This window comes from Verticillium nonalfalfae (assembly GCF_003724135.2).
Source record: "Verticillium nonalfalfae strain VnAa140/NRRL 66861 chromosome Unknown scaffold_28, whole genome shotgun sequence".
NCBI lineage: Eukaryota > Fungi > Ascomycota > Sordariomycetes > Glomerellales > Plectosphaerellaceae > Verticillium > Verticillium nonalfalfae.
The window spans coordinates 140,750-166,442 of NW_021167253.1; the positions used below are offsets into that span (position 1 = coordinate 140,750).

A 25,693-nucleotide genomic window follows, 5' to 3' on the forward strand; every position below is an offset into this window, starting at 1 on the left:
AGCAGGGTCCAATTGCTTCGAATGACGGCGTGGGCGTGAACAATAAACGGCCGGGGGGAGAAGATCAGAAACGATAGGCCAAAGCACACTAAAGCAGGCTAGGTTCGGGTGGCCGACCTGGTAGGAGAAGATCGGGGTTTATTGCGGGCGTTGGAGAAACAAGATCCGCAGCGCAGTTGAAAGGCTGGCTCGCAAGAAGCGAATAGCGAAGCGAAATATGGAGAGTCGATAGGGGACTAGAGGCGGAAGGGGCGAGGGGCGAAGGACGAAGTACGAAGCAGGAATCAGGAAGCAGGCGGCAGCAAGATGAAGCGCCGTGTTAAGGGAAGGGCGACGTGTGCTATATGGTCGTAGCGTCAGCGGCGCCATCGACCATGGACGTCGTAGATAGGCAGTCCAAGTTGATTGTGCCTTATTTTATTTCATCACTCTCTTCCTCTCTCTCGTGGGCGTCCGTTCGGTGGCTGTCTCCTCGATAGGGAATTAGGATGGAGCCTTGCAAGCTCGGTAATGTGTCGTACCTCCAATGTTCCCACGCCGACCTCACGCTTGCAGGTGGAGGGGGGGGGGTGGCAGGGTGGCAGGGTGGGAACCGGCAGGCTTGTATGACAGGGGACAGGGGTGGTTTCACAAAGCAGTGTACCGGCTGGGACAGTAGCACGGTGCAGAGCCTGATGGTCGGGCCCCAGTGGTTGATTCGGTTGATAGGCGGCCAGGTACGGTAAATTGGCCGGCTGACGGAATCGATTTCGGAGGAAAGGGGGGGGGGGATGACGGTGGCGTCTCGGAAGACAAAGGGGACAAGGTGACAGGTTTCAGGCGTCGTGGTCAAGAGATGATGCGCATTGGTGGCGGGCAGCAGACGGGAGAAAGCTTCCAGAAGAGAAGGCCAAGGTGATAGGTTGGTGATGGAGAAGGGCGTGTTTCCCGGCGGCTTGGGCGGCGTCTGGGAAGAAAGAGGGTTTGGGGAACGGGGAATGGACCGGGGGGGGCAAGGGAAAAAGACGAAGTGATCCCACTGAGACGACGGTGATCGTGATCCATTTTTTTAGTGGGTGAGTTAGGTTGTTCTAGGGCGACATAATGACTTGGGAATGGAGACTCAGAGGGACGCCTACGTGTGCGTGCACCTTGCCGAGGAACAGAGGGAGAGAGAGAGTGAGAGTCCGGAGACCGTCGGAGCGCCCGTCAGCTAGCTGCGACGGCAAAGACCAAAACGGAGGCAAAAGCCACACGCTGGCCAATGGCTCATGTGGAAGCCTGGCAATCAGTGGACAAGCGTGGGTTAGGATGGGGTTGCGCCTCCTGCTGCCTCATCCACATGGGCGGCACGCCGCACCTGTCTCTGGCTTGTGTTGCTGGCGTGGTACCGACAGGTACATGTGTGCGGGTGGGCGTCGGCCAACAAGGTTCACCTTCCCGTCTCTTGCCTCGTGCCTCCCTCCGTATCTACCTCCTTGAACCTGTCTCCTGCTTCATGCCTCGTGCTTCGTGCGTCGTGCCTGCCTCCTGACTGATACCTCCTGCCACACTGGCCTGCCTACAGCGAGATGAAAGGTCAAGCGCAGATTGATCAATTGGTTGCATTCTGCATTCTCCTACAGCCTCCTGGCTTTGAGCTTAGTCTTGCACATGCAGGGCCGAGGAGGAGATTGGTCTTCTCTCCCCAAATCTGCATTATCCACCAACCGCATCTCATCCCCATTGTCAAGTCTGTCCATGTCAGCGGACATCGGCCAGCCTATCTCGCCCATCCGGGACTGCTCAGCATGGGCTCTGATCAACCTCGATCAGCTGTCGCGAGCGTATGGTGCCCTGGAAAGGCCCGGCTACAGCCCCTCCGACATGAGAGGCACGTCGCACTCGGATTTGATGCCTCTGCCTGTGAGGTCGGCAAAGATCTCCACTGCACGCAACGAGACTGTAGATCCTCAGGTTTGCATCCATATCCAGCCCTTGGCATTCTGGAGCGCCTCCACCAGTTGAGCCAGATAGACGACGGTCCCTTTCTCAACGCCAAATGCCGTGCCACTTGGCAAGATCAACCCGGGCTACTTATCCAGACTCTTGGTACACTACTCCTTACTCCTACGGCTGGCTCCGGTGGAAGCTCGCCCGTCTCAAGGTACTTGATCCTCTCTCACCGAGTACTACAAGCACCTGAGGCTTCCAGGAGCTGCAGCGCTGGTTTGGGGAAAGGCGTCCAAGCGCCAGCGCCCTATACAGCCCATGCATTGCGTGCTAACCCCTAGTGACGGGGACACAAACTCCTTTGGGACCCAGAGGAAAGGCTCCTCGACTGCCCGCATTATCGGCTGAAAAGCCCGTTTGTAAACTTGCGACGATCAAGACGGCTGCTGACCAACAGATACCTAAGTCCTCTGAGACGGATTTAGCCAGGGACCTATTGCTTCTGCATCTTGGCCATCGCTTGCGACATCCAATAGGACCCTCCTCACCCTTGTTCTCCACGTGTATGTATCGAACCACGCGGCTTTCAGTGGCCTCTCCCTCTCCCTCTCCCTGTCGCCGTTCCTTCTGTACCTCATCCATTTCTTGTCGCCTCTTCTCGCCCTAATCCTGCGACTAAGGCGGCTCCAGCCATTTGTCTGAGGTCGACGAGATGGCACCACCGACCAACGTCAAACGGAGACGCGGCCCAGAGCGGGATCCCCCCTCCATCAAGAGGACGACGCCGGCCGATTTTTCACGATTCATGTTGCCCGACTCAGCCAGGCTTCTCCGCTTGGACACCACACGTCAAGCACTAATCATTCGGCTGTCCCGTGAAAAGCCTCCACTTGACGCACGAAATTCTTCCAGTTCGGGCGGCTGTCCTGGATGGAGACCCATGACGTGAGTTCAGCAATGTCGCTGGCTTTTCCAAAGCGGACCGAGAGCATACACGCACGATTCGTTTTTTTCATGACACAATGGAGCACCACCGAACCAGGCGTTTGCAGTCCCTATTCAGCCTTCTTCAGGGCTGACCAGGCCTGAGGTCGTCCTTGTTGTTTCATTCGGCCAGTGCTCCATCGAACATCCGCAACAAAGGCCAACACGATCAAGCATTTTGCTCTGGTGGCGCTCATCGTCTGCGCATCCGCACAACACGCCCACAATACCCACGGCGCCGGCAAAAGCCCACCGTGCCACAATGTGCCACCGGGGCTGCCTTCTGGAAGCCTTCCATACGTACCCCTACCCGCGTGTCCCGTTTGGAACCATACGAGATCTCGCTGCGTTTGCCGATTCCGTGCCAGATTAGCGATTCTGCGGACAGCGTCGGTGGGCGGCGATGCAACACCTTGGCGACCCTTTGCCCCTTCCATCTCGCATTGCAGCATACCAGAACCCCTATTCTGCAAGAAGCAATGGCTGCATCGGAGCTGACGCTGGGCTGGCTACATGCTGCTGCACAATGAAGGTCTGATGAAGTACCAGAAAGCATAATATCCGCCCTTGCAGCTGCAATTTGTTTCAGCAAACGCACGTCTCACATTACCCAGACCTGCTCATCTCCCGCCCCGTACAAGGTAAGAGTCTGGCTGGCTTCAAATGATGCGACCCTCAACTCAAACACGGGCTCTCGGTTTCAAGCGCTCACGTGCATTGCGCCTACAATGCATCCTCGCCGTATCAGCCACTTTTCGCAGTTTGCAACACTGAGCATCATTGCATGTTTGATATCTCGGGCTCGCCGTCGCTGGTTGCACCTTGAACATTTCACAGATGAGGCGCGACATGAATTGCGACAGCAGCCAGCTTCTCGTCTGTGTTCCAGAGACCCTAGCAACACAACGACACCTGGGTTGGCGCCACGTGTCGGGGATGCAGCTGTAAAGTCCCGAAAGTTCTAAAGGATTGTTGGGATCCTTCGAGAAGGTCCGTCCCTTCTGCGGATATGCCCAATGACGACGCACGCGACCAGCCCCAAAACATAGGCGCGCCGTCCGCTACTCATCTGACATTACGAGAGTTCATCCGGTTCAGGCTCTACTCTGGGAAAAGCGAGGTCTGGGCAAATGACAATGTTTGCTGATCACAATCCTCCTTCAACCCGTACACCTGTCCTCTACGAATGACAGGGCTCAGCGATGGTACCAAAAGCCGTGCGTGGGTCTTCGAGACCAACGCGCGGAGGTGACTTGAACGTTTTTCACGTGCTTCATACATGGCTGGTTTGCGACACCCTACACCGTGACACCGCGTGCACATTCGTATTGGTCTGGCATTCTACAGCGTCCCTACATCTCGCTGCCATTGTCGCATACTGCAGACAACTGTTTAATCCTCGTCCCTGCATCTTACCTCTGTGCATGGCCTTGAGAGATCGGTGTGTACGCGAGGCTCACTTACACGGTCTGCCAGGGAAGAGTCAAAACCACCGTGGTTACATTCACCGTTCGCTGTAAGCTCTCCAGGCGTCAGATAGGCCAGAGAATGCTCCAAGCGTGAACGGTCGGCATGTCCGATTCGAGTTCTGCTGTTGACTTCCCCGTCACGACTGCAACCTCGCGTGTGTGTGTCATTACCATACCGTCCGCACAACGCCCCTTCGGGCTCAATTCTGCCACCGGATGCCACCAGCATACGCAATTTCAAAGCGCAAGATTGATCCGATTCAGAGGGCTCGATGCTATCCGCACTCGCGCAGGGGAGGGCCATCGGTTCGGCCAGGTCTGTGTTGCCGGATTGGCATGCAGTCATCTTGCGCTGGTGTGTTGCTTCGTAACAGCCAACAGCTACCTCGGGTTTGGCACATTCCCGTCCTTGCAAGAGGCTTCAAAGCTCAAACTTCACGCTGGTGGGTAATACTGCGACTTATTGTGATAAAAGGCCCCCCTGCATGGGTAAATCACAACCTTAAAGGCTATCCTCACGTCAGAGCTTTGCGATGTTAAAACAATGTGTGACACACCGCTGATATTGAAACAGGTCATTGGTTGACAAGTTGAATTTTGTTCCGGGGAATCGGGGTCAGCCCAAGTGACAGACATCGGGGAAAATGACTCGAATAGACGCACGATTTCATCTGATACTTTAAGACAAGAAATTGACTGGGCGTCCTGTCACGGGCAATATTTGGGTCCCAAGGCTCGGCGGAGTGAATAAAGCTGTCTCTTGTCTATTGTTGCTTAAGTTGTCGTGAAGCTTTGCATCCACGACTAAGCAGCTTGTGAGTCAGAAAGCAAGATTTGACCTGCATCAACGGTACGTACATCCTTGCATCAAGTCTCTGTGCTTCCTGCCCATATGGATGAACGAGGGCAAACTGCTGGCCAAGATAGCATCAATTCAATATAGCACGCATGTGCAAGGTCACAGCCTGACCTTCCGGCTCTGAGACTTGGATGGTGTCTAGGTTATGAATTTTTTGCAATCGTGTAAACGTCTCGTACTTTGATGAGAATCGCCGTGGGAACCAGCTCACAGAGGGCAAGTTTGAGGTTACCTGGCATGACTATCGAAACGCTACCTGACGTGCTGGTTTGTCAGACCTCACTTGGGGCACGGAGTGGTTGATGTGTGCATCTGCTGCCACGTAGCGCGATAGGGGCATAACAACCTGTTCTCTGTCAGAAATCTGCGAGAAAGTAGAGTTGTCGCTGAGACACCTTTTGCCAGTAGTTGTTTGGATTCGTTCGACTGCCCTGTCGATGCGATCCCCCACGGTTGCATTCATGCCGTTGCAGCTCAGGCCGGATCTACGGTCTGTTGTCGTCGCCAGGGGGGAAAGTATCGGGATAGCGGGGCCCAAAAAAGGACGGGGTTTTCCACATTAGAGTCGGCGGCGTTGAAGATCCACGGGTCGTCCGGCAGACTTGGGAGATGCTTAGCCTTGGCCCTGGCCTTCTTCGTTGGTACTCTGCGTGCGGTGGTCCCCTCCGCATCGGCGGTGTCACTAGTCTGGGCAGTTGTAGTCGGTGGTGGTAGCCTGAACGTCTGGGCCTGTGGTGTCGTTGTGGTCAATGTCACTCATCACGGACTGTATTCGTTGGAGATGCGCAGTGACCGCTTCGCCATTGCTGACATCGTCTCTGGCACGTCGCTATGCCGTCAGGGTGTACTCCCTCATGTCCTTCGCGTTCACTTCGCTGGAGAGTTGGGGCCCGGCATGGCCGGTTAGTGTGTTGAGTCGTAGCTGAGTGACAGTGATTGTGGTAAGATATTGGTTCGGGGCTGAAGTTTGGCTCCGATGATCATCAGGCTGACACCATGAACCACCGATATCTTAGAAACACTGTCAATTGGTGATGCTATAGAGGTAAGTCCATAATCAGACTGGTTCAATCGGATGGTTAACACGTTCGGATGCTTGAAGATTGTCTACGACAGGTAGTCACATTTTAATCACAGTGCAGCGTGGAGGAATCTTTGTAGTGAGGAATATGTCAACTCAGATGATATATGGTAGCGGCTGCCAAGCCGAATAACTAATGTCCTGTGATGTACTTGGAAGAGAAGATATGTGTGCAATGCCCCGCGAATAGGCGCGGTGCACGTATCTCACAACCGGATCGATGCTTAGATTCCGATGGGCTTGGTGCAGAGGACATTCTGGCCGGCGACGGGGAGGAGGCAGCACAGGGCCGATTTGCCGGTGGAGGCGCAGCTGTGCTTGAAGTCGTTGGCGTTGTTGGCGCTCTTGGCTGTGAAGGACGCAGAAATGGTCAGTCTCTGTTGAGAACTTTGTCGAAGTAGGCCGGGATAGGAGGCGGGAGATAGGAATTCCTGGCAGTGGATGAGGAGACTTACGGTTCGAGCAGTCAAGGCTGGCAACACCGAGGACATCGGTGGCGCAGCACTGGGGGGTGCTGTACAGGCCGGAGCAGACCGAGCCACGGGTGTCGAGGGTGGCGGGGGTGGCCATGGCGAGGCCGGCGAAGAGGGCGACGATGGCAGTGAAGGACTTCATTTTGAAAGGTGGTGTTGGTGAGGGAGGGTGTTGGTTAGAGAGTTGTGGTGAAGAGAAGTGATGGTTGATGATGTCAAAGATGCTGAAGCTGATGAAGAGGAAATATCTCTGGACCTGGCAGGTTCACCGGGTTTATATATCAATTTGATGCCATCTTCTTCACCTTCGTGAAGTCTCTATATCTCGCCGTGTTCAAGGCCAAGGGAGTGTTCAGGGAGAGCGAGTGTCTCCCGCGGACTCCGCTCAACGGCAGTGAGGAAAAGCAATATGGGCTCTCGATATGGCAGTCCTGCATCTCACCGTCCCTCGTTTCTGCCGTGTTCCCCGCAATTGCCGTTCACGACCCCTGAAAAGTTTGGCGTCATTGGCAAAAAGGGTCGCGAGCCGCGTGGGTCCGGCTCAGGGATGCACGTTACGTGGCACAGAATTGATTGTTCTGAGACCGGGATTGCCCCTAGCGGCCTTATTTCTGTCAATGTATGGGGTCAACTTTGAATCACTTTTCGAGATCAGTCCAAGATGTCTTAGGGCAGCGTGCACGGATGGTGTCGTTGATCCTGCCGAGCACAACATCGCATAGACTATGTTGTGCTTTTAGGGGTATTGATTCTGTCTTGAACACCACAAGTAATTGGGCGTCAGTTTTCACACTGGGGCCTCGAGATGGACAACAATACACGATACTAACACATTGACTACCATGCAACTCTTACACGCGTCTTGAACCTACCGAGTACTCTGATCTCAATGCCGGTTGGGCGGGGCTGGAAAGCTAGGCCAAGACCTCGACACTTTGTCTGTCTTGCTTCTGCCACCGGTGTGATTAGACCCTTTTTTTGCAGCCGCCCAGCCAGCCACCCGCTCCGCTTGTCAAAAGCAAAAAGACCCATGAGGAACCACAGACAAATCTTATCTTGACGCATAGCATCAATGCGGCAACGGCACAGGCACAGTTGAACCTCCTTTCTGACCCCCCAGCCGAGAAGACTTGCGTCGGACGGCTTGCTTAGTGCCACCGAAGTTGAAATGATTCGGTCTGATAGAGGACAGGCGCAGGTCGGTCTGGTCTCACTCGAATAGAATTGCGCAACGTGCCCAGCTCATTGTTGAGGCGACGTCTCAGCCCTGGAGCAGGCAGCGAATGATGATGATTCTCAAGCGAGCTGTTGGATGAATCGACAACTTCCGACAGTCACGCTCAAGGATATGATCAGCAGAAACAAGCTGATCTGATCTGATTGCCGACCTGAATATGCGGATGACTTCTCAATGGGCCTAAAAGAAGTAATATTAGTAGGTAGCATTCCTAGCTGTTCACCGCAACTGCGGAACACTAGTTGGAACTTGCAAGACCAGAGCCCAATGTTGCCACCGATGTCAGCGGCGGCCACGAAGCCCAATGGCTGAGTCTCGTTGAGCAGAAGATTCGAGTCAGCTGTCGAACAGAAGAATAGTCTTCAGGAGGCATCTCGATGAGGATCATCACCATTCCCCCCCAGGATCTTTCACGGCCCGTTCACGCTCTTTCTTGACCCGTTTGCGGGGTCCTTCCCAGCCCAGTGTTGACGTGTGTAACCAACACTCAATACCGTACCTGCGGGTTCATCTGGGGGCTTGAAATTGTATCGCTGCAATGATACAATGATTGAACCGAAGGAAGGCACATGTCTGTCAAATACTGTTCAAAGATGGAAAATGCAGTCCGATCAGTCAGTTTACGGTCACATGCCTGGGTTTGCTAGAACTCAAACCTCAGCGATGCCAGAGACAAGCAGCAGAGCCGCCGGTTCTGGGGCTCAATTGAAGTCACCTCTCAGCTTCATGACCACAGCTATCTGATAGAACGATCAGCTTAGATGAGTCAAGCTTTGTGTCGGGCGATCGCACGACTTCAAGCTCGTCTTATGTTGCCAAACGTTCACCTGAAGTGGTTGTCGTAATATGCGTAACCTGATGAAGCTTTTTCGAGAACCCAATGATTGCTTCAACCCACCACTAAGGTCCCGTTTATCTACTCTTGATTGGCTCGAAGGTCCAGGAAGAGGACGCAAAACCTGTTGGCAAACGCATGATCAACAAGGGCAACAGAAGCGTCAACTTGAGCTCCGTGTGCTTCATTATGAATAGATTGAGATTTCTTGAAGTTTAATTATTCATTGTGAAACCTACAGCGATACTAGTTGAGGAAATGATTCCCTGGTCAAGAACCAGGCTTCTCGTTCTAGCTGCCGACATCAGTTTTGTAAATCATTGGGTACTGTCAAACTTCACCAACACGCCACGTTCTTGGACCGCACTTCGACTCATAAGACTCCGGTTGGTACACGGCAGCTGATCTTGATGCCAATCAAGACTACCCATGCATGGCATGGAATGGGTCATATTCAAGACGTCTAGCTTTACGCAGTGGAAAGTTAAAGAGCTTCAAGTGTCATGAGGTACTGCCACGAGCCATTACAAACTCCCTACGAGCAGACGCGGCATCATCAGACGCACCTAAACAGCACTCCCCAGTAATGAGATCAACTCTGAAAATAAAGTCTCGTGGCTCTAGCTCCGCGTCCTCGACCGATGTGGAGGTCTTCAAAATGGGAGAAGACGCTCCGGGAGCCTTCAACATGGTGACGTCACGCCAGCGTAACAACCAATCGACCTACCATGAAGCTCGCGAGCCGCGACGAGCTCCGATCCCATCATACATCCGTCTACAACTTTTGGATTGTAAAACAGCTCGTCACTTCGCCGCACAAACTCAACGCCTCGGCTCACCGCAGAGCCCACGAAACACATCAGAACAGCACCAAGTCCGCCTGCTCAGCACTATCCCTCGACAGAATCACCATGGCCTCCCAAGTTCGCACCATCCTCCGTCTCCAACCGGCAGCCCGTCTTGCCACGCGGCGAACACCCCTCGCCACCACCACCACCACAACAGCAGCAGCAGCGCGGCCGCTGCACACGACGTCTCCGCGCGCGGCGTACAAGGACACGCAGGACCGCGAGTCGCTCCAGCCCGGCGGCACAGAGGGCACCAAGTCGGGGCGCGACTCGGACACGGGCAACCTCGCGTCGGCGTTCGACCCGTCGGTGACGTCGCCCGAGGGCGCCAAGGAGGCGAACAGGCGCCAGGGCAAAGAGGAGCTCGACGTCAGCGGGGCCTCGCAGGAGGTGTCGAAGCCGCGGGGGGACGAGAAGAGCGGGCAGGAGACGCCGCGGGAGGTCAGGAAGGGGGGCGCCAGCAGCGGTGGGAGTCCCGAGAAGAAGGGAGATGGAGCGGCCTAGATTTTGTACGTTTCCTGAGGCCGTTTTCGCAAAGAAGGGGGATAGGACATTGCGGACGGGGCGGGAGACCACCGAGTCGGAAAAAGAAAAGGGGGGGAAATGAACATCGTAGCATTCGTCGCCGCTTCGTTCCGCCGCGTATGAACCTAACCACCCTACGCCGTGCTCCGCCCGCCATGCCCGCGCCCGCCATGCCCCGCCCACCATGCCCTTCGTCTCGTTTTGGAGTCGCTCACGCATACAGCCCGTCGGGATCGTCATCCTCCTCATCGTCCTGCACAATCGGCACTTCCTTCTTCTTCGTCAGGTCCTTGCGACACATGGGACAGCTCCCCTTGCCCATGAGCCAGGGACCGACGCACTCGAGGTCGAACCTGTGGCTGTGGTGGCACGGCAGCTCGACAACGAGACAGTACTGGTCGTCGAGGAAGCGCTCGGCGCAGATGGGGCACTGCTCCTCCTGGCCGAGCGTCTTGCGGTCGACGCGGTCGAGGGCGTCGAGGTAGGACTGGCCGACGCCGGGAATCTCGACGGGGGGCTGGTCAATGTCGGCGGAGAGGGCTTCGACGAGGGACTCGAGGAAGGAGGCGTTGGCGGTCGAGGGGGCGGTCGCGTGCAGGGTCTGGAACTGCTGCTGCAGGAGGGTGAAGAGGGAGGCGGCGTCGACGGGGGTCGGGGTCGCGTGGGGGTTGTTGTGCGGCGTCGAGGACGAGGAGGGGTTCGTGTGAATCTGGTGGAGGAAGGCGTCAAAGGTGGACATGTCGACGCGACGGGAGTGTGCGTGCTGGCGCGGCGGTTTGATGTTGTGCTCGACTGTGGTTGTTAGGGGCATGCATGATGGGCCACTGGAAACTGGGGGGGCTTTACCTTCGTATTGCGTCGCCATGGTTGCGGTTGGGGTTGGAATCCGATGCGACAAATGGTGGGTTTTCGCTGACGATGAGGGATGGGCTGCTTACTGCTGCGAGATTGTCGTCGTCGAGCGCGTGGTGTTGATGTGTAGTGTTGAGGTTGATGAGCGAGGCTGGCTCCAGGCAGTGCCGCCGTCGCAATCCTGTCGGGAGCTTTTGGAGCTACCCCGCCTGCCTCTGTGACCGATCCACTATCATTGGCGAGGGGTTCTTCAGGTGATTGGGGTCAGCCAACTGGGACGATGGGTGCTTCAGAACCACGCGTCCTACTGCATCATTGCGTGTCACCAAGGTTGTCTATTGAATGTTTCAAGTCTCCCTATGCATCCATGATTCACATGGCAGTATGGTTGTCGCTCGTGGTGAGCGCAAGATATGACACGTCGGCCTAGAAGCATGCACCGCTCTGGTAGTGCGATCAACAGTGATGCATCGATTGGCAAGGGGACCCTGCAGTGCTGGCCAACTCCTTCGGCATCCTTACCCGGAATACTGCCTCCTCGTAGGGGTGTGCCATCCGCTTTGCTAGTATTGCCCGCATAGTTCAGATATACCCCTAAGGTCTCTACAGGCATGACAGAGTAACCACGCACTCGCGGTCCAAAAAGGCTGTTCACGAACATACCTACTAACCTTAAATCTACTACCTACCAGACCACTATGCTATACCGACTAGCCTGCCCAAGTAAAACACCTGTTGTCAACAGGTCGCGAGCGGCCTCAATCAATAACAGGTGATCTCTAGGCCTGTGTCTTGAGCGTGGGGCCCTGTATCTATCACTGGTCCACTACTTACGAAGCCTTCTGCATCAGTGGCGTCTCCTACCCTAGGCCACAGCAGGGCCATCATCACTCCCTCCTTAGCAATTTCTTCGAAGGCGAGACCTGTCCACCAGTCCTCAAGATGTACATTGACGTGCATAGGAGATACTGAAGAGTCTGGTACAGCCCACAAGGAAAACTGAAAAATGGGCAAAGCCCAGGCAATGACGGGGTACGGGCTGATTCACGAACTCGTCCGCCAAAAGTGTGCTCTTGTAACGGTTCCAATACTCACCTGCCTTACTGGGGACATGGCTACTCCAATGCCTGTGCACTGCCAGAACCGATCGTCGGACGGGCCCTTCGGCGCATGTTTCCGTCGCCGACTGACATCATGGCTCCAGGGTCTTGCGACATGGTCGGACATAATGGGGGGGCAGCCACTCCCAAGACCCTTAATCTTAACCCCGAAACTAGACTGTATCTCATGGGACCGGAACAGCTGGCGGTCGTCCCAGCATTTCGACTCATCCCTCGACAATTCCGGAGCGGCAGCCGCAGAACATACATACCCCTACCCATCGAAGAACTGCGATACCTGCGTAGAACTCGGCCAGAATGTCTGCCCCCTTCACCTCCGCCGCCGTCATCGGCAGCACCGGCCTCGTCGGCTCCCAGATCCTAGCCACGCTCCTCACGACCACCAGCATCAAGACGACGACCATCTCCCGCCGCGCGCCCCCCAATCCCACCGGCACGCCCAACCTCAACGCCATCGTCGAGCCCGACACGACCGCCTGGGCCGCCAAGCTCACCGCCGTCACCCCGACGCCGCACACCGTCCTCTCCGGCCTCGGCACCACGCGCGCCGCCGCCGGCGGCTGGGCGAACCAGTGGAAGATCGACCACGACCTCAACGTCGAGCTCATCCGCGCCGCCAAGGACGCCGGCGTCAAGACGTTCGTCTTCATCAGCAGCGCCGGCGTCCGCGGCCTCGTCGGCTCCCGCGCCCCCTACAGCAAGATGAAGATCGGCGTCGAGGACGCCCTGCGCGACGCCGGCTTTGACCACGCCGTCGTCGTGCGGCCCGGCGCCATCCTCGGCACCCGCGAGACGCCCCAGACCGGCGGCGGTCTCCTCAACGCCGCCGTGCGGTCGCTGAGCTTCTTCGGCCAGGGCGTGCAGGATGCCATTGGCCAGGAGCACGAGGTCATTGCCCGCGCTGCTGTCCGCGCCGCCCAGATCGCGGCCGAGGGCGGCGCGCCCGACAAGTACTGGATCCTCGAGTCGGCGGATATCGTGAGGCTCGGCCGCACCGAGTGGAAGGACCCGGCGGAGAAGTCTGCTGCCACTGCGTAGGGGGCCACGGGGCGACTCGCTTCTTCTTCTTCTTCAGACACTCGTTGTGTTTCGGTTGACTGATCTTTCTTGTCCTTACGCGAGATACCAATAATTACCCCTATTGCATGTTGCTGAACAGCCAAAATACTGTTCTGGAAGCTCAGCATGACATGTGATTCATTCGAGGCGCGCGCGTCGTGCGAATGAGTGATACCTTGTGGTTCGTCTATGCAGCTCGCTTCTCTTGAGCTTCCCTCCATTTCGTGCTCTGAATGATCGTTGCCGTGGTAGACGAAGTTCATCCCGTGTTGAGACACCGACATGAAGTGTGTTGCCAAGCTCAAGCGCTACTGACGCATCCAACTTGATGAGTATCGAAAGAGTATTTCATCCAGAATGAATGAAGCGAATTGTACCGTCATCAAATCAGTGGCAGCTGACTACCGGTTGCTGTTCAACATCGTATATTGAGCTTCGTTGTCGATGGAAGAGCCTGGGCAAGAGCTTAGGAGTTGCCCGAGGCGAAAGTGATCTCGCCCTGGTAAGCTTGGAATGCCAAAAGCTGCATAGGGTTCGAAGCAGTGGCCACTGCCACAGACCAGTCAGTTTAAGCTAGCTCTTCCTGCTGTGGAAGATCTTACAGTGATGGACATCAGGATGAAAACATATAGGAAGATGAGCACCAACGAAAACCTTTGGTATACTGAAAGTGCCATTATGATTGCCAAGAACAATGCGTGAACGTTAGAATGGTAAATTGCGTCTTAGAGGCGGTTTGGCGAATGTAACATTGGCTGCTTTTATGCTCTCCTTCAGGCACAACGAAAACGCATAAATGTCAAAAAGGAAAGCAGATGCACGAAACCTGCCGACAGCCTGTTTTATGTTCTAACGGACAATCCACATCATCTGGTCAGTGAATGCCAATGGTCAGCTCGCTTCTTGGTGGCACCAATCGTAGCGGTCAAGTGCTTACACCTCATCCTCGTTGAGTGAGAACATGTGACCCCGGACAATCCCAAGCCCGCTCAGTTAAGGCATCTTGTGTACAAAGAGGTGATTCAAAATTTGAATACATCAGACTATGTCAATGAATAAACCTTATGTTGATGATCAACAGCATGAAAGCCAGAAAAGAGATGCCGTTGCTGGCCTGGCCCTCTACCGAAATGTACAACTTCGATGCGACTGACGTCATCGGGTTAGGGTTGGCCAGCAGCTCCGCATTAGTCAGGGTCTGCCCCTCCTTCGACCAGCGCGACCCCTCCAACAGCATAAGACTCTCTCATTCTCCAAATCCCATCCTACGATAGCCTCACCTTTCGCCCCTCCATCACATCCACAGGCCGCTCCTCGTCTGCCTTACGCCCCAAACCGACCCCGAGACATCAGGTCCCACGCAACACCAGTCTCACCACTCGGGGGTTACGAGAACGCCTCCTGCCTTAGTTCTCGGACATTCCTGTACTACTCATCGCTGCCGACCCCCCATCAACACCCTTATCATCATGACAGACACAGGCGTCACGGAAGGGCGTCCTCGCATCGTAGGCCCCGATGCAGGCCCAGAGACCCCCTTTCCCCTCCAGATGGAGGGCAAGGTCATTTCCGGCTTCGGCCGCGGCTCGAAGGAGGTCAGTCTCGTCTCAGCTCACTGTGCCCATCCCCCTCATGCCATGAATGCCCTCCATGCCATGAATGCCCTCCATGCCCCCCCCCTTCTCCCCTCAAAACACCAAGAAGAGGGACGCCGAAAAGTAACACGCCACAGCTCGGCATCCCCACCGCCAACCTCCCCGTCGACGCATCCGTGACCCCCTGGATCGAGACGTTCGCCTCGGGCGTCTACTTTGGCTGGGCCTCGATCGCCCTGCCCGCGGACCACCCCAACCGCCCCAGCCCAACCCCAACCCCAGGCGCAGGCGCAGGCGCAGACGCGGCCGCGCCGCTGCCCCCCCTGCTGTACCCGATGGTCATGTCCATCGGCTACAACCCGTTCTACAAGAACACGGTGCGGTCGGCCGAGGTGCACGTGCTGCACCCCTTTGCCGCCGACTTTTACGATGCCCACATGCGCCTCCTGCTGCTCGGCTTCGTCCGCGAGGAGAAGGACTACAAGTCGCTCGAGGCCCTCGTCGAGGACATTCGGTTCGACTGCACCGTCGCGCGCGAGAGCCTGCGGCGGAGCGCCTGGTGCCCGCCGCGCGAGGACGTGCTGCGCAGCGGCGAGGGGGCCGAGGCGCGGCTGGGCGACGGCGAGGGCACGCTCGACGTCTCGTGGCTGCTGCGTGCTCTGGAGTGAGAGGGCGGTCCTCGCTGGTCCTCGCTGCCCCCCGGTGTCAGGAGTGGGTGGAAAGCCAGAGGTAGAAGGGAGCGGCGTTTGCCAGATGGGGCCATGCGAGCACAAGCACCTGCGTACGAGCGACGAAGAAAAATGACGTGCACCCGGTTTCATGGAAACATGTAGACTTCGTATAGACATGAGAAACGATAAACATGCCCGCCTACACACGATGTACGCCCTTGCGACCGAGTGTCCAACTTCAAAGCCATCCCCCTCCCTCCCCCCTCCCCATCACACACGCATCACACCGGAGCCACGGAGGCAACATCTGAAAGAAAAAGAAACACTGCTTCTTCTCATCTGGAGAAGGATGAAACTGTAGAGAAGAAGAATCCCGGGCATGCGCCCAACTTGTCCCAAACGCCGCCCGTACCTGAATGCCCTAGTATGTCCCCAGCCTGATGACCCCCTTCATACTTTTTGGTTTTGGAATTGAACCCCCCATCTAAACAGCAAGTTGGTGCGGTTCCTGGTTGCGCGAATAGCATGGTAAAAACTGCACGTCTAGTCAGTACGAGGATGCCGATAGTCTCAGAGCAGGGCCAAGTAACTCACATTCATAACGATAAGCATGGGAATATCAAACACATCGCGTTTGATGGTCCAGCAATAGCGACAGTTGACCTTGCCGTCCTTCTCAATCTTGGAAATCCCGTGTTCACCGTCGATACGAATGACGCGGCTGCTGAGGATGCTCTTCCTTGGATCTCGTTGTGGCGTGACCTCCATGGCCGCGGCGGCCTCGGCGGCCTCTTTGGTCCGGTACTTGAGTGCTTGGCATGTCTTGTAGACCTTGCCTCGGCTGTCGCCAAATGCAAGGTGGGAGAAGTCCTCGTAAAACTCAATGACACTGTCGTCATCGAGAATCTCGGCAATAAAGACCGGCTGCTTGCGACTCCCTTCGGTCTCGACAGAGTCCAGCGTTGCGGCGGACAGCTTCGGCGTCGCCAAGCCAGCACGGCCCGTGTTGGCGCCGCTTGTCGTGGTAGAGGCAGCACCGCCAGTGTTGACGTTCAAGTTGGGTTCATTGCCGAGCAGGACATCCTTGGTCCATCCTGTCAGGGCGGTAAACTCCTTGTTAGCGGCCGCAATTTCGCCCGTCCGGCGGCACACAATGGTAGGCGCCGAGCACTGGTGCATATAGTCTTCATACTCGAACAGAGTCCTTTGGAAACACTTCTCCATGAAGACGAGATCCTGTTGATTCAGGTTCCGCGTGCAGGAGATAAACGACGGCCGGATGCTGGCCAATGCCTTGGCAATCCTTAGCGTCTTGTTGGCAGAGAACCTCTTCTGAAGGAAAGCGATGAGAGCGTGGAACCCGGCCAGGTACTGATAGGGCTCCTTGACCGACTCGTATATCCACGATGGATCTCTCTGCCTCTTTCCCAGGATCGATTGGGGCCCGCCTTTCTGCGCCGCACTAGGCTTTCCCTTGTGACGGGCTCCGACACCTGTCAGGGATTGGGTTCCGCCCAGGCCGCCGAAATTGCCGCTCGGTGAGCCCTCGAAATTGAAATTGGTCGGTTGTGGACTCGCCGTCGTCTCGGTGCTGGGGCTATGCAGACTATTTGGGCCGGCGGCGATGGCATAGGCGTGTGGCAAGCCATGCTGGAGATTGCCCTGCTGATACAGGCCGCTTGAAGGGTGATCGAGGTTCAAGAATTCGCTACCTATGCCATCATAGGATTGACCAAACTGGCCGTTGCCGTTGCCAAAGACACCGGCGGATCCAAAGTTGATGTCGCCGCTGCTAGGTCCAGAAAGAGAAGGGTCGCGCGGTGGTGTCTCCCCAGCCCCAGAGGACATGTGGCCCAACATGCCAAACTCCATGGCACCATACTGGCTGCCGAAGTTGAGGCCTTCCAAGTCAAAGTTGAAGATGGCGGGGTTGCTGGGGTCGAAGAGTGTATTGAAACTCAATGGATCCCCGGAGATCTGAGGCGAGATCATGCCTCCCATCGTATTAGGTCGCTGGTTGTTGGTGGCTGGCTGAGGGAATGAAGGCGAGACTGGCGACGGCTGCGGGAAAGTGAGTCCCTCGGGAAGGCCCACAGGTGTCTGCGAACCAGAGTACACCGGGAACGTGGTCGAGGCGGTACTTTGCGAGAAGTAGGTGCTCCCGGCTGTGGAGGCCGTCTCTGAGGCATTGCTGTGCTGCCGTTGACCGTTCGGGCGGGCCGGCGTTGGGTTCGGGTTGTAATTTGGGCCCAGAACAGGTCGCAAGGCTTCAGGAGGTGCATCGTGGAGATATTTCGCCTTTTTGCGTACGCCGTCCTGACAGGCATCGGCCAAGCCACGCTTGATGCATCGTTGACATGGTCGTTCATCTCCTGTGGGAACGTCAGTCAGAGCTGGTCCGTGGGCACATCTGCCCCGAGCGCAACCCCGCCATGCCGGCTGCCGCTGTCACCAAGGCGAGCAGGACGGATCACAAGACCCGCGAGTCACACCGAAGAGGATAAGATTCTGTCAAGCTTACCGCACGTCAAATGAGCTCGCTGGCAAGCATAGCATGCTCTCCTGGCCTTCTTTCGCCGTGGGCGCAAGGGGTCTTTAGGGTCATACTTCTTCTTGACCTCGCCATTGTTGCCGGTTGAGTCGTTTGTCTCGGCCATCTTGTCGTCTTCGTCTTTCACAGCAAGATCGTCTTCGTACTCATGCTCATTGTCCGACATGGCATCCGAGACCTCGGCCCCGTTCTCCTCGAGTTCGTCCGGCATGATGACGAAGGTTTATATACAGCCTACACGCTGGTGTGAGCGACAGGATGGTGGCGTGGCGCGCGGGAGGTGTACGAGATGACGGCACGGCTATGCGAGCCCTCGACCGGGATGGCCTTGTCTTGGGCGGCAGCGCCAGGTTCTTGGCTTGGTGTCTCGTCCAGGAGCTGTGGTGTAAGGGGAAATAGTATGGTCAATCGTCCTGCAGGGCAGCGTTCTACGTGGTACACGACAGGGTATAGTTTCCTCGCAGCGACACACAGACGTAATAGCCCCGACCAGCGATGTATCGTTTCCCCTCGTTGCGCTTGGGTGGGATGGGTCCTGCGGCGCCCCAAAGAGTTTTTGAGAGGTAATCCTGGACAAATAGGAGGTCGCGCGGGAGCTGTGTCACGCTGCCGCCGCAAATTGAGGTTCGAACCTGGGAGGGCGTAGAGACGATGCTGCGTGTCGTCGTTCGCTGCTGGGAGAGGGGGCGTGTTACTAGTTCACGTCTGCGCTTCCAATGTAGGTCGTGCTAGCGGAGGATCAGTCAGGCACGACGATAGGCGGGCCTCGTATCGTTTACAAGCAAGGCTTGCCAATGGAGCTGCGACGGAGGGTGGGAGGAGGCGTTTCTGGTGTAACGAAATCGTTGACGGCGCAAAGACTGGGTCGCTGAGACGGCAGTGACCAGTCAAGGTTGTAGAGAGAGGAGAGAGAAGGGGGGAGCGTCGTGGCTTCCCCAAGGACGTCGCGGGCCTCGAGGGAGGGGCGGATGAAGCACCGTCACGGACAGAGGCCGCGGTGTGGATGTCTAGGTGTCGTTCGCTGGCCGGCAAACTTGTGACGGAGGCTGGGGCTCGTGCTCGGGATCGTGGATAGCCGGCTGTGGGCGTCGATGAGGGTAGCGTCGATGGCAGCGGCAGAGAGGGGAGGAGGGATGCAGGTCGTCGGCAGCTACCCGTCGGGGTCTATTGCGAGTGGTAAACAAGCATTGACATGCAACACAAGGTCGGCGACCAAAAGAAGGCCGAAGTTGGGTATCGAGTCGATTTCCTTGATGGGGGGGATGAGGGCAATTGGCTTCGCAAGGGCGCAAACAGGATACTAAGACGAGGTCACACGTGGAGGAGAGGAGGGCGCGAGGGTTGTCGAGGGCGTTGGGTGAGGCGTGGGTGTTGCGACAGGCCCATTGACGCGGGGCTGAGAGAGAGCGCAAATAGGTGTCGGGTTTGGCGTCTTCGGTGTTGATGTAGCGAGGAGATCGCTATGGCAAGGGAGCCCGGGTCGATTGTCTGCGGCGACGTTGGGTCGGTCGTGGTTTGTCGACCTCGGTCTGCGTTCAGTTGACACGAGCGAGTGCACACGTGTTTGAAGGTAGGTGTGTATGTACCTCAGACGCAGCGACAACAGTGTTTTGGCGAGGCTCTGAGTGGTTGAGACTGAAGAGCTGTCGTGTGTGTTGTGACCCGACGGAGAAATAAGCTGCGACTGGACTACGTAGGGGGGGGGGGGAGGCATCGGTACTCCTCCTGCTACCTGCCTACCTCTAAGGTGCCTAGACTCCTGGTGTTGGTTGGTCTGGTGTGGTGGTGCCTTGTCTGCTTGTCTCTCCAGCACTCGTGGCTGCGTTCCATTGCCCTTGGTATTGGGGCATGGTCAAAGATTTGCGCTGCGGGGTTCGTCAAAAGGTGGGTCGGCTGGGCATCGCTCTCGCATTGGAGAAGAATAGGTGGCGCATGATTGGCTGCGCGCAGCTGATGGTTGCACCAACTGCTAGTCAGCCAGTATTGGTCTGGTCGCTAGAAAGGCTCCGGCCCTGCGGGAGAACTTGGGGTTGGAGGAGGACCCCGTAACCGAGGTCACAAGACCAATGAGATGCGCGTCCGTCCCAGGGCTGAGAGTCTCCGTCCGTTCTTTGCTTCAGGTACCATGTCGCTCACTAGGCTTCAAGGTTCAGGCGGACAGGCGATGAAGGGATCAGTGAGAGGGGTGATCAATGCAGAAGGAAGACTCAGATTCACGAGGTTCAGGATGCGAGGCTCGAAACACACACTTCACCTGGCAGCTGCAATCCGCGGACCGGCAGCGCAGGAACGGGTCTCAGACCAACATGTCTCCTGCCTTGTCTTGCTGATCCTGTCTTGCGTGACTGGCAGATGATCGAGCCGGGCAAGTGCGAGAGCCACTACCGATTTCCTCGTCACGCAATTATAATTAGGCACAGGAAGGTACCTACCTGCCTGCTACCATTGAATGACTTGAGTACAGGAGGAAGGCCAGGATCGGTGGGGCAGCTGCGACTGTGGCTGTGATTCATACGGGAAGCAGCAACGGCATCATCATGGCCCCCTGCCGGCCGGTGCCTGGTCTTGGCTCAATGGTCATTCTTATTAACGGCTGCGCGCCGTCATGTTGATTCAGACATGCATGATTCAGTCGAATTTGCTTATTTGCTGTTCCAGCCTCAACCTGCGACGATGACGATGACGACGACTTGATTTCTTTACGGGTTTTACGAGCCCTCTACATTGTTGTGCGGTCATCCGCTGCTCGTCTGGTACCTCACTTGATGGCCGGCCACTTCGTCCCAAATGCCCAAGAAACATCTCACGCCCCCCCCCCCCCTCCTAGTTTGTACCATGCAAAGCTCTGTGAAATAAACATACCATCACTCTGGCTTGGCACCCCTCAGCCACACTCATCACACCACACCTCGCACCACGGATCATTGTCACCTGCAGAGACTTGCTAACATGGGCCTTGATTGTTCCAACCCGGGAACCGAGGCTTCCACCAAACCACTGACCTGCTGCCAGGTGATCTTGCGCCTACCTAGGCCTGCTAGGCAACTCTGTTGGATACCGTGGTAGACAAGCCATCCGAGTGGCTTGGCTCGTTGCTTCACTGGTCCTCGCTGTCTCCTGAATCGCTCACTCCATGCTGACATGTAACACAGAGTGCTAGAAGGACGGTTGTCATCTTCTCACTGGCCGGCTCACGCGTCGACGCGTCTTAATCGTTTCAGGCCCAGCCTCGCCTCGATGCCAGCATGGCGATTGGGCCATCGACGATAGAGATTTCTGTTGCGTCACCTCCTAGGCTTTGGAGTAGCCCATGCGGCAGGCATCCCTCGCTGGCCTTCCCAGCTCCCTCGACCTCATCGCCACAACCATGTCGTGGGTTCGAATGCGACACCTCTTCTCTTCCTTTGCTCCGATCATCGTCGCATTGTCGTAGGCGTGGCTCATGAACACGGGTCCGGGCAACCAAAAGCCAGCCCTGACCAAAGTCAGCCGCGAGCGCCTCGACACGGGTCGACACTAGTGCGTCGGCATCTGGCGTGCACACGCCTCGATCACCCGCAGGCCGAGTAACTTGTGCTACGATGGTGCCTGATCCGACGAAGAGGCGCCTGTCGCCTCGTCGCCACTGGGCGTATGCACGCGGTCGGGCACCTAGGGTGGCTTTCCAAGGTCTCAACGACCCCTGGAGACCGATTTGAGCACTTGGTTGTCGTCCAATGCTCACATCTTCAGCCTTGGGTGGCGAACCTGCTCGTGCCCCTGATCCTCTTGCCGTACCGGAAGAAAATGTAGGGGAAGGGCAGCATGGCTACTGTCAGGAAAGCGAGGAGCGAAGATGCCCAGGGATACCCGAGAGCCTCGTACATCTGGTTTCCAAACAATGGAAAGGCAGCTACCGCACCACACGAAAATTAGCCTCTCCTGCACGTGCGACCTGGAGAATGAGAGGATACCAGCTGGACGGACGCGGGCACCGGTATCACCAGATGCACTTACCAGCGAACATGCAGCGCACAAAGGCATTGGCCGCCAGAACGCTCGCGGCGTAGAGCGGATAGGCGTCAACCTACGGGTTTCAGCGTCAGAGACCGTCACAATTATACAGTACGTCGTCGCCCTCTAAATCAAGGGGGTTTCCCCCTTCCTGCCACGCAGGGTACCGGACAGGGCTTTTGGGGGTGGAGGGGTGGAGGGGTGGAGGTAGGACAACATACGAGGAACGTGAAGATGCCGGTGAAGACCAGCAGGGTTCTGTAAGCCCAGACGGTTAGCCGCATCGCTACTTTTTTGAACATTTCATGCAAGATGACTCGGACGAGCCTTGCGCAACCGCCTGACCAAGCTTTTACTAAGGATGACTGAAGTACGGTGCGGGTGGTGCCAGCGCCATGCAGTTCCCGTCCCTATTTTCAAGCCGACAAGTGTCATGCGCGGGACGATGCATCGTGCGCGGTCGAGCAGAGGCCACAGCCGCCGGACCTCTGACCAACTCTGGGCAGGGTCGCGAGCTGCCGTGCGACGAGGACTCGTAAAGGGAGGCACAGACGAAGCGGAACAGGACGGGGGAAGAAGACATACCCAGCGCCAAAAATACCAGAGCCAATGATGGGTGCGATCCAATGGATGTTGGCATTGGCAGTCCAGCCGAAGACGAAGAGGCCAACAGTCACGAGGAAGGCGCCGAGGATGGCCGACGGGAGGCGGTACTCGGGCTCGCTGGCAAAGGCCACGCCGGTGCGGCGCTCGTTGTCACGGATGAGACGATCGCGAATGGCATGCCACAGGGGATCGGTCGCGGCGGCGCAGAGCATGCCGACGAGGATGCCATTGAAGGCCAGGCCGACCTGCCACAGGTTAAAGCCGTGCGTGTTGCCGAAGACGAGAGGGAAGGCGCCGAAGAAGAGGTAGAGGACACCGAGGAGGATGGCGGAGAAGATGCAGAGCAGGAGGACCATGGGCTCGTAGGCGAGCAGCTGGAAGGGCCGGCGCAGCGACAAGGCGACGGTGCGGAGGATGGACTTGTCCGCCTTGTCCATGGGGGCGCGCCAGCGGTCGTCGCCCGTGTCGGCGCGTACGGCGCGTGCCTTGAGGCGCAGGACGACGGGGTGATAGGTCTCGGGGACGAAGAACAGGATGAGCAGACCCATGGCGACGGCCCACATGAGGAGGACGTAGTAGGTCCAGCGCCAATCGACGTTGTAGTTGATGAAGCCGCCGACGGTGGGGCCGATGGCGGGGCCGACAAAGGGCGCCATGGAGTACAGCAGCATCGGGGCCTGGAGGTGCTGGCGGTCGAAGAGGTCGCTGACGGTGCCGCCCGAGACGGCGAGGAAGGCGCTGCCGGAGAGGCCGTCGAAGAAGCGGGCGACGATCATGGTCTGAATGTTGGTGGCGACGGCCGAGGGGATGATCCAGATGATGTACATGGACCAGGCGACGAGGTAGATGGGGCGGCGGCCGTAGAACTCGGACAGCGGGCTCAGGAACATGGGGCCCAGGCTGATGCCCAGCACAAAGGTCGACAGGCCGAGGGTCGAGACGATGCGCGACGAGCCGAACTCGGCGTCCATCTTGATGTAGGTCGACGTGTAGATGGAACTCGCGGCCGTGACGCAGAGGCTGGCGGCCGAGACGAGGGCGACGATGAGCCACTTGCGCGGCGTCGGCAGGGAGCGCGGGCACCAGGGGTCGCGGTCACCATTTTCAAACGAAACCTCGAAGGGGTCCTCCTTGGATCGTGCCCTGGCGGCACCGTTGGCAGCAGCATCCGTTGAGGACGCCGACGGCTCATTGTCGTCCGAGGAGGGCTGGTAGTCGTCACAGGAGTAGCCGTTCTGCGACCGGGCACGGGAGATGGTGCGGGCTACGGAGCGGGCGGAGGCGGTTGACGGTCGACGTGGTTGTGCATCTGACGTTGCACGCGGTTCGGTCCGGATGGGGGCGAACTTGGTGTCGGCGTTGGCGTCGGCGTCGGCCTTTTCGAGATCACGGTCTGCATCGGCCATGGTGTTTGGGTGTCAAGAGCTTGTTCCACGTGCGTCAGTTCCGTGTCTGCCGTCTTTGACGTGTGAGACAATGTGAGAGAGACGAAGGAATCGGAAGGTGAAGAGGCGTTTCGGGAGCTTCAAAGGTCAAGGCAATGACATCAGCACCCTGAATAGATTTCTAGGGTCGGCAGTCCATCCTTTTAGAGGGGGGGCGGCATGGGCTCCACGATCGATTTATTTATTCCCGGGCCTTCACCTGACGACTGATGATGAATCGGCGTTGGCGTACTTGTTACCGAAATCGCATTGAACAAACAAATAACTGGGGGAACAGGCGGAAAGCGGCTTGGGCCGATTCCCAGGCCACCCGCACTGATCCTCCATTCGTCAACGGGAGGCGTTCGTTCCTGTGCTCGGCTCGCGCGCCTCTTTTCACGTTGGTCACATTATGACTGACCAAACCTGAGCGATCCATGGGGCAGGGAAATCGGATCCCGGGGCGGGGAGCTTATTCATAGCCTAGGTCGGGGTTCCGCGCGCCGTCTTTCTCTCTCTCTCTCTCTGGGCTCTGCTGAGGGGCCCGCGCCCTGGCGGCAGGCAGGACGGAACTCGGCATGTCGGCGAGCACAGGACTGACGCCGTTCCTGTTCGGATTTCGACATGATGCGTGCTCCACAACACGCGGCCGCTCATGGGGGGGGAGGGTGCGCCTTTGCCGGGATTTCTTCCTCGAGAAAAAAAAAAAGTCTCGAAAAGGGATGCACAAGGACGAATCTCGGCCCATCGCCTCGATTGTCGTCGTCGTCCAGCTCGCTCGTGAGACGTCCACATGGGGCTTCTGGGCGCTCTTGTCACGAGGGTCTAAGACAAGGGTGGCGTGGGGAGGGGGCCCCACCACGGGGGATTCGCAAGACGCGAGACGCGAGGCGAATTGTCATGGTTGATAAGCCGCTCATTTTTTTTTTCAACTCGATTTCGGATCCTCCCTCAACTCCATGTCGAATCAACCCCCCATAAGCCAGCTGGTCTTCGTCATCGGCGGCGGCAGGCGGAGGAGGCTATCTGCACAAGCCTATCCCTTTTGTGCGCCGAGAGTCGGCCCGAGGACTTCTTCAGCTGGACAGCAAAAGTGGCAGAAAAATGAGGAGGACAAGTTTACGCTGGGGTAGACAACGAGGGGTGCATTCGAATGCTGATCCGGTATCCGTGTTCTGCGGATCGGCTCACTGTTCATGCAGGACTGGTCCGGCTGCTGGAAACGTCCTTGTCTAGCTGTTCGGGAAGGGGGCGAAGATTATATGTACTGAGGCCAATTTCGGCACCAAGGGAATACCAGTATCTAGTGCTACCTCCAACATGCAAGAAAGAGCACAAGACATCCCTTGACGCCGAAATGAAACCTTCAATACTTCATATGATCGACAGCCAGGCGGCAGAACAATCAATGTCGCCAGTTGAATGAAGGATGCAACGAACAGGACATCTACACACTTGTATGCTGCTTAGTTTGAATAGATTTGCTTGTTTTAACAGTGCCTGTCAAGATGCACATGGGAGCTATTCTTGCAGGCGGTCATCAGTATATGTGCGGAGGTGTACTTTCGGCACCCAAGGGATAGACCAGCGGCCATCATC

At 57.0% G+C, this 25,693-nt stretch overlaps 8 protein-coding genes across 8 annotated transcripts; 3 read left to right on the top strand and 5 right to left on the bottom strand.

Annotated features, from left to right (window-relative positions):
- Positions 1-6,528: 6,528 nt before the first annotated feature.
- HYD5_2 (Fungal hydrophobin) lies at positions 6,529-6,919 on the bottom strand (the record flags this gene model as incomplete). Its single annotated transcript, XM_028638978.1, has 2 exons — positions 6,529-6,653; positions 6,760-6,919. 2 exons carry the CDS (start codon positions 6,917-6,919, stop codon positions 6,529-6,531), a joined length of 285 nt encoding a protein of 94 aa, XP_028496519.1.
- Positions 6,920-9,577: 2,658 nt separating this feature from the next.
- On the top strand, positions 9,578-10,201 carry D7B24_004814 (uncharacterized protein; the record flags this gene model as incomplete). Its single annotated transcript, XM_028638979.1, has 1 exon — positions 9,578-10,201. The coding sequence occupies one exon, from the start codon at positions 9,578-9,580 to the stop codon at positions 10,199-10,201; it is 624 nt and encodes a 207-aa protein (XP_028496520.1).
- Positions 10,202-10,433: 232 nt separating this feature from the next.
- On the bottom strand, positions 10,434-11,087 carry D7B24_004815 (uncharacterized protein; the record flags this gene model as incomplete). Its single annotated transcript, XM_028638980.1, has 2 exons — positions 10,434-11,014; positions 11,069-11,087. 2 exons carry the CDS (start codon positions 11,085-11,087, stop codon positions 10,434-10,436), a joined length of 600 nt encoding a protein of 199 aa, XP_028496521.1.
- Positions 11,088-12,492: 1,405 nt separating this feature from the next.
- On the top strand, positions 12,493-13,233 carry FMP52 (Protein fmp52, mitochondrial; the record flags this gene model as incomplete). The annotated part of the gene is made up of 1 exon (XM_028638981.1): positions 12,493-13,233. The coding sequence occupies one exon, from the start codon at positions 12,493-12,495 to the stop codon at positions 13,231-13,233; it is 741 nt and encodes a 246-aa protein (XP_028496522.1).
- A 1,490-nt stretch (positions 13,234-14,723) lies between these two features.
- Positions 14,724-15,517, top strand: FMN1 (riboflavin kinase; the record flags this gene model as incomplete). Its single annotated transcript, XM_028638982.1, has 2 exons — positions 14,724-14,849; positions 14,987-15,517. 2 exons carry the CDS (start codon positions 14,724-14,726, stop codon positions 15,515-15,517), a joined length of 657 nt encoding a protein of 218 aa, XP_028496523.1.
- A 487-nt stretch (positions 15,518-16,004) lies between these two features.
- On the bottom strand, positions 16,005-18,282 carry ERT1 (Transcriptional regulator of nonfermentable carbon utilization; the record flags this gene model as incomplete). The annotated part of the gene is made up of 3 exons (XM_028638983.1): positions 16,005-16,055; positions 16,115-17,892; positions 18,042-18,282. 3 exons carry the CDS (start codon positions 18,280-18,282, stop codon positions 16,005-16,007), a joined length of 2,070 nt encoding a protein of 689 aa, XP_028496524.1.
- Positions 18,283-21,799: 3,517 nt separating this feature from the next.
- D7B24_004819 (uncharacterized protein) lies at positions 21,800-22,366 on the bottom strand (the record flags this gene model as incomplete). The annotated part of the gene is made up of 3 exons (XM_028638984.1): positions 21,800-21,963; positions 22,068-22,137; positions 22,286-22,366. The coding sequence occupies 3 exons, from the start codon at positions 22,364-22,366 to the stop codon at positions 21,800-21,802; spliced, it is 315 nt and encodes a 104-aa protein (XP_028496525.1).
- Positions 22,367-22,495: 129 nt separating this feature from the next.
- On the bottom strand, positions 22,496-24,076 carry D7B24_004820 (uncharacterized protein; the record flags this gene model as incomplete). Its single annotated transcript, XM_028638985.1, has 1 exon — positions 22,496-24,076. The coding sequence occupies one exon, from the start codon at positions 24,074-24,076 to the stop codon at positions 22,496-22,498; it is 1,581 nt and encodes a 526-aa protein (XP_028496526.1).
- Between the last annotated feature and the right edge of the window lie 1,617 nt (positions 24,077-25,693).